General features: G+C 38.9%; 1 protein-coding gene across 7 annotated transcripts in view; it reads left to right on the forward strand.

Annotated features, from left to right (window-relative positions):
• sun1b (Sad1 and UNC84 domain containing 1b) overlaps positions 1 to 6,826 on the forward strand; it is a 33,769-nt gene that overhangs the window by 8,993 nt on the left and 17,950 nt on the right. For 2 of the 7 annotated variants that reach the window (XM_015055460.1, XM_015055461.1), the window contains exon 2: positions 1,299 to 1,396. The exons of 1 other annotated variant lie outside the window; for it this stretch is intronic. In XM_015055460.1, coding sequence (XP_014910946.1) covers positions 1,314 to 1,396 — 83 coding nt within the window. In that variant the 5' untranslated portion in view covers positions 1,299 to 1,313. Of the gene's footprint in view, positions 1 to 83; positions 954 to 1,298; positions 1,397 to 6,826 lie in introns of those variants that run through there. 4 more of the 7 variants (XM_015055458.1, XM_015055462.1, XM_015055459.1 and 1 more) reach the window with 3 other exon arrangements.

Consider the following 6,826-nt stretch of genomic DNA (forward strand, 5'->3'; position numbering starts at 1 on the left):
ACCATCTACCTAACCAAAAGTTGGACAAAGGCAGTATGAATTAGATAGATCCTTGAGGGTGAGTCTCTCTTTGCTTCAAAACACCTAAAATGATAAATTAGAAAACTAACTAAACTAAAATCCAATTTAAATTGTGTTCCAAGAAAATTGTTGTTCAAAGTGGCTCTCCTATAAGCTTATCTTAACTTTAGCTGTTTCTGAGACAAATTGGAAAATATTTCCATCTCCAGCTGTGGAAAACTGATAGAGACACATCTCTAAAAGACTAGACGTCTGGAATCTAAATACATTCCAGACGTATTTTGTCAAATTACTTGTAAAGTAGTAAAAACTATTCTTGCTTTAGGTTTTACTTTACAATTAATTGCACGGTTGTTTTGGTCAACAAAGTTTAAATGGGTATGAATACTTTTGCAGGGCACTGTTGTTTAATACTGGTATTTCCTCTAAACGGGAAGTGTTTCTACTTTCCTTCTGAGAATGATTGATTGGAAAAAAAAGGATGTACAAAATAACAGCAGTCTTTATCAGTACTCCATGTGCTGCTATGTCCTCTAAAGTTTCTGTAAAGCAGAACCAGCAAGCAGAAAATATGTATGGCTTAATTTTCATAGAGAATAGTCAGTGTAGCAGTAATGCCTGTTCACATTAAGCAGGCTTCACTCACAGAAGCTCAGCTCTTAGGCGCGTTGCTTCCCGCCCATTGGTTCCCGCCCATTGCTTCAGGATCCTCCCCACCCTCTGCCGTTTTATGGGCTTTCGTAATACCAAGCATTACTGAAGTCTCCACTGTAGGGACTGGCTGTCCTTATGGTTAGTCTGCTTAATACAAACGGAAATAGGATCGCCCTGTCTCCACCACTCCCCGTACCGGAGCAGAAGAGGCTGGCCATTCATCACGGCTCCACTGGTGTCCATATTGCTCATCAACCAGAGCCAGCATGCAGGAAGAGGTCTGCCAACTCTCTCTTACAGTGGCATTTTTGTGTTTCAGAGAAACGGGGATGCCCGTATACTCATTAGGTGTCCAATAGGACTGAGTTTTCTGACAGGACTGTACGGCATAGAACTTATTAGTTGTTTTCAAACCAGAATTTTTTTTTTTTTTCATTGTGGAGTAGTGAGTCATTTCCAAAACTTCAGATCAGTATTGCTACAATTAAGAAAAGTACATCTAAGAGACAGACTGAACAAAGCAGCAAGTGTATTTTAGAAGTAGTTTTTTCTTTGTTACTCTACTCCTGACATGTCATCTGTGACTAAAGGGAGTCCTATCCTTTGCACAATAACTTTTTCAGTCTAATCAAAGAAGAATGACCATGGACTTTTCCCAGCTGCACACATACACACCTCCACAATGTGCTCCAGAGAACACCGGCTATACGTACTCTCTCAGGTGAGATCTTAGTGTTGCACTGCAGTTCACTAGTTGCTGCATCAAATGTTCAGGTTATGGCATTTAAAGTAGTACAGCATGTATCTTTTGTTACTCAGGGCAGCACAGCAATTAACTCAGAATGAGTCAATGTTGTCTAAGAGGTCCTTCTGCTGGTGTTTTAAGCAGCTTTTATGTGCTTTAAAACCTTGCAAGTGAAGTTCCTGCAAGATTTTCCATCATTTGTTTCTATCTCAGGTATTTTTTGTCTGATAGAAATCTAATCAAGTTGAATCCAAACAACACATCTGAAAGTCTGCTGTAAAATGATGCTTATGCTGCTGCAGTTAGTGGCATTTATATATTTTTTTTCTGTTGTACAATTAGAAATGTAAGGCATATTGAATCTACCATCATTCATTGGCTCGCCTTTATTATCATCTTATGCTTTAGATGTGGTCAGTACCTTACCAGCAAAGTGTGTGCATGTGGAGGAATGTCGTTGTCTCCAGAGCTGTCACCTTACTTTGCCAGAAGCTGTTAGACCACAGAAAGGCATTTGGGTGTGTGGGTCAGGGAGTGAGGAATTAACGGGTGTGTATGCTGCAGTTTCTAACAATCCTCGAGTTGACATGTGATTGCTTGACTTTAGAGGCATGCCCCCTATCTCTGCCACGTCCCAAGGGAAAGTATGCAAGTGTCTTGTAAAAAGAAAATCGAGTTTCAACAAAGACCTCATCAGGGTTACTGTTGGCTAGAAAGTACTGTTTGAGGAAAGTTAGTCTAAGAAAGATTGGAGCGGTTGAATCCTAATTAGCATACTGCTTTAGGCATGGGGCCCTATAAGATTCTTATTGTATGATAGCATTGACTTTCATGCAAGATGCAAAATGTACATGATGTACTTGTTTTCATATATTAGCATATTGAAATATAGGGTATGGGTTTTATGGGTATAGACTTGGACATCTTTATGCATCATTAAAATTACTGTTTTTTTGTTAAACATGTTTGTTGGGCAGAATATCACACATTTTTACTTTTCTACTCTTAGAGTAAAATTAATATTGGCTGGTTAGTCAAGTAGAGCCTGCAGTCAGCTACTGACAACATGCTTCTCCTAGCTTCCTAATCGTAGTTTTCAATCGGTGTTACCTCAAGAAAAGTGATGGTTGTCGATGTTGATGTCAGCTTATTTATCAAGTAGTTTTAAGATTTTGCAAGTTAGACCAAATTGAAGCAAACCCTGAAACATATTAACATTCTATTTGAAACAATAAAACAAGAAGGAGAAACGAGAAAAATTAAAATGAAACTGACGTAAATTTAGAATTCCAGTTTAAAAGGACGAAGAAAACACAACCGAGTTTCTTAAGTTTGTCAAACTCCAGTAGAAATGAAAGCAAATGAAAATAAATGGGTATTTCAAAGTGAACCACAAGCAGTTTCCATTAGTTGTTACATTTTAGTATTCACATGATGATTGTCTGTGTTTTTTTTTTTTAATTGTCTGAAATTTACCTTTTCTGTAAGTGTGGGAGAGGTGTAGAAGATTTCTTTTAGTCATCTGAACAGCAGTGTGCAGCAACAGGCATCTCTGGTCACTCTGTTACTTTTCTGGAATCTCACAAAACAGACCGTGGGATTAGTATGATGGAAAATGTTTGTATCTTTGAGCCTGTAACTTTTTTTTTAAAGCCCTTATATACCCTCATACTGGTACTTGACCAAAGCTAACTCTGCAGAAATCTGAACGAGTTTGAGTGAAAGGCTGCATTTGTTTCTGAATCAAAATAAATAACAAAATTATGTTACTTTGTCAATTATTTAGGCTGGATTCTAAGTAAAAAAAAAAAAAAACCCAGTTGTAATAAATCTAAAGAATCAGGTGCTGTGTGTTGAGGCAGTTTAGGATGACTGTGATAAAGTTGGAGTCTGGCAGGTAGATGGAGTGATTGGAACAAGCTAATCGTGTTCCTTTGAATTCAGCTGAAAGGCTATTAATGAGCCTTCCTGATATGGCCTTGATCCTCGGATTAGACTAATAGTTTATGCTTCTTGACGAGCTAGTTGAGGATTCTGTGGTATTCTTTTAGCTTCTGGCTTCTGTGGCTTCTGAACCGATTGGTAACAATTCTCTCCTTTCCTGAGAACTTGAGAAACAGACCTCAAAATGCTGTAAGAATTTAGATTCTAGATTTAATGAGTCTAGCTGCATGTCTATGGAGTGGGTGTGCATGGTCTGCAGTGAATACAAGAGTGCAGTGCAGCAACAGACAAGGTCAGGTGACAAAAACGGTTGGTCCATCTGTTGTCAAAGCTCAAAGGAGCAGTGACAAGGTTTGTAGCACTGAATAGACCAAGTGTAGGAGGAAAAGGACTGCTCTGTTTCTGTCCTCGGGGAGACTATTACAGCACAGACATTCAGTTACAGACCTATAAGCAGCAGGGTGAGAAGGCTTTGATGAAAATCCCAACTGAATTAAAAGGCATTTGCCCTAATTTTATTTAAACACAATAAAGTAGATGTTAGAAAGCAAGACTTGCAGATGTTTGTTGCTTGCTGACTTCTCATAGCATGTAAAAGTGAAGTTTATATGGCCTATATGAAAAGTTTGAAGGCAGAAGTAGTCCTTGAGTTCCTTGGAACTCAAGGACTACTATCCTTGAGTTCCAGTTTAACATAATATAGAGTTAAGGATATTGTTGTAGTCATTTATTATAAGTGACACACTGAGGATGCTCTTGTATTTAAATCTTGCCTGTTATCTGCTATTATTACTTTATGGGTTATATTTATGAGGGCTGCACAGTTGGTAGAGCTGTTGCCTTGCAGCAAGAAGGTTCTGGGTTCGATTCCCGACCCCGGTCTTTCTGCATGGAGTTTGCATGTTCTCCCTGTGCATGCGTGGGTTTTCTCCGGGTACTCCGGTTTCCTCCCACAGTCCAAAAACAATTGGTTTCTCTAAAAAATTGTCCCTACGTGTGAGTTTGTGTGTGCATGGTTGTGTGTCTCTGTGTTGCCCTGCGACAGACTGGCGACCTGTCCAGGGTGTACCCTGCCTCTTGCCAGGAACGTTAGCTGGAGATAGGCACCAACACCCCTCCCGACCCCAATAAGGGACAAGGGTGTAAAGAAAATGGATGGATGGGTTATATTTACACATAGATATTTTTCTTCCCTTTCAACATGGTGAAAAAAATTACAACTCTGCTGACATTGCCTCTCTGCTTCAATTAAAAACTCAACAATCCAGGACTGCATCACTATCACTGTCAAATGACCAAGCAGTCCCCTCCTCTCTCCATAACACAAATGGCAACAGGATGGAGATAAACATTGGTTATTAGGCCAGTTTTGAGATACCGATTTTAATGCAGATATATATTGGGCATCCTTAAGATGTCCCAACCAATCAATCAGTGATTGGAACTTGCCAAGTATCGTGTCCCATGATAAATTTATGCATCAAAATTGTATCCTCCCACCATTTTAGTCTGTAAACACATGAACAACGAGAATATGCTTCAATGCATTTTTAGTTAGTTGTATTTTATTTTATTTATTTTTGAATTAAAATAAGCTTTTTTTAACTGCCTAACTGTCACCCCCAAAACTCAAGAGAACACCCATGTCCTCACGACAGTTGAGGGGTATAGCTTTGTTTTTTGTCAAATTTGAATTCTGTCGCTTTTGAATTAGTTTCATAAAATGCAACACAAGCATTTTCACTTGCAATGTTCTATTGCAAGTGAAGGTAACGATAAAACAACTGACACGTCTCAATCAATTATTTGTTTCTCATTCCCTTCCACTATGACGACACAAACAGCACAACTGGTTTTAAACTGAAACTCTAAGCACACAGTAAAATTCTTGTGGGCAAGAAATGGTATTTGATTTCTAATGGGGCCTCACGACAGAAAATCAAGCTGCTCGTCTTCCAGAAAAACAGACTGACTGCACCCATGTTCCTCTGAAAACAGGTGTGTGTGCTGAGAATCTACCCAGAGAGCCTTCATATTTTATGATTGTAGAAGTGGGTCAGTGGGGCCGGGGCGTCTGGATGGTATCTTCCTATTTCTACCATCATGCTTGATCTGTAGTGATTGGGTTATCTAAAAACTGTTAATTATAGCTGATTGTTATCAATTGCTGCATTTAAGTGAATGATAATACTTGTAGAAATAGTGACTAAGAATAGTAAATTCAATCTTCTACCAATCTTTTTTTCCCAGTTGTGAATCAAATGCAGAAAACTGCTCGATCTGCAGCTCCATCAAGCTGCATAATCTAATCAGTTTCAGCTGAACTGCTGTTGTGCGCCCTGTCGTTACAGTTGCTGCACACACGTTTCAGTAAATGCACTGGATTCAGGGGAAATGGGGCCTTTGACCTAGATAATTTTTGTAACAGTAATTGGGCGATAATACATTTCTGTAACACAGAATGTTGCAGCTCTTAAGCAGGTATGTTTCATATTTGCTCATCCTCATTCCTGTCGGTACTCACAACTTTCTCTGTTTTTACTGAGAAAGTTGTGACTGAAGCATGATGTTGCAGCTGCCATGTTTGTTGGGTGGTATGATGCTGATTAGGGTGTGGTGCAATATTGTTTTTCCAACCCATTGAGTTTTTTGCATGTTGGTCAGAAAGATTTTTTTTTTTTTTTTCATTTTAGCAGAGCTCTACATAGATTTTGGTAAACTGCTAATAGAACTTCCTAAAGCTTTCTAATAACAATGGCTGTCTTCTTGCTGCTTTGTGATTGCTTGATGATTATTGTTGATAGACTTTTGCTGTTTTTGATTCTGTTTGTTCTCTGTTTCTGAAAGCAACTTATTCCACTGATGTTATATTGGGGTATTAGTGTAAGGATGATGACTTAAAAGGTTTTCAGATTTTAGTTGTAGAAATGTAGTTTGCTTCAACACAAAATGCCAGTAAAATGCATTGGAGTTTGTGTTTGTATTGAGACAAAATGCTTAGACTGTGTGAATATTTTTGCAAGCCACTGAAAGTGTGGCTTAGTATATTTGTGTGCTAGAACATCTTTCTTCCTGATGGGGTATCGGTTAATCTACTGATCTGTCTTTCCGAGTTGAAGATTAGTTTATTGCTCTCTCCATAGTAACAGCAGTAACATGTGACATTGGTTGTGCTCCAGTTTGGGTGAGGGAAGGACGTTTTCTTATTGCGAGGCAGAAGGGAAGTGCTGTCAGTGGGAGGGAAAATGAGGCCCAGCCTGATTGATCAGAATCACAAAGCCAAATCCTTCCCACTCAGAGATGGTTGGGTGGAAATTTGAACACTCTCTGTTTGCCCCCAAGTTCCATTTCTTGTCCTCTAGTAAATATAGGGTGCAACATTTTGTGGAAAACTACTTTCTCCACTCAATAACAGTTTAAGGAAATGGAAAGGAACTGTTCCCCCCCCCCCCTTTTTTTTTT

The sequence above is a fragment of the Poecilia latipinna genome, unplaced genomic scaffold (assembly GCF_001443285.1).
Source record: "Poecilia latipinna isolate Pla-1442-1.1 unplaced genomic scaffold, P_latipinna-1.0 Scaffold1317, whole genome shotgun sequence".
Classification (NCBI taxonomy): Eukaryota; Metazoa; Chordata; class Actinopteri; order Cyprinodontiformes; family Poeciliidae; genus Poecilia; species Poecilia latipinna.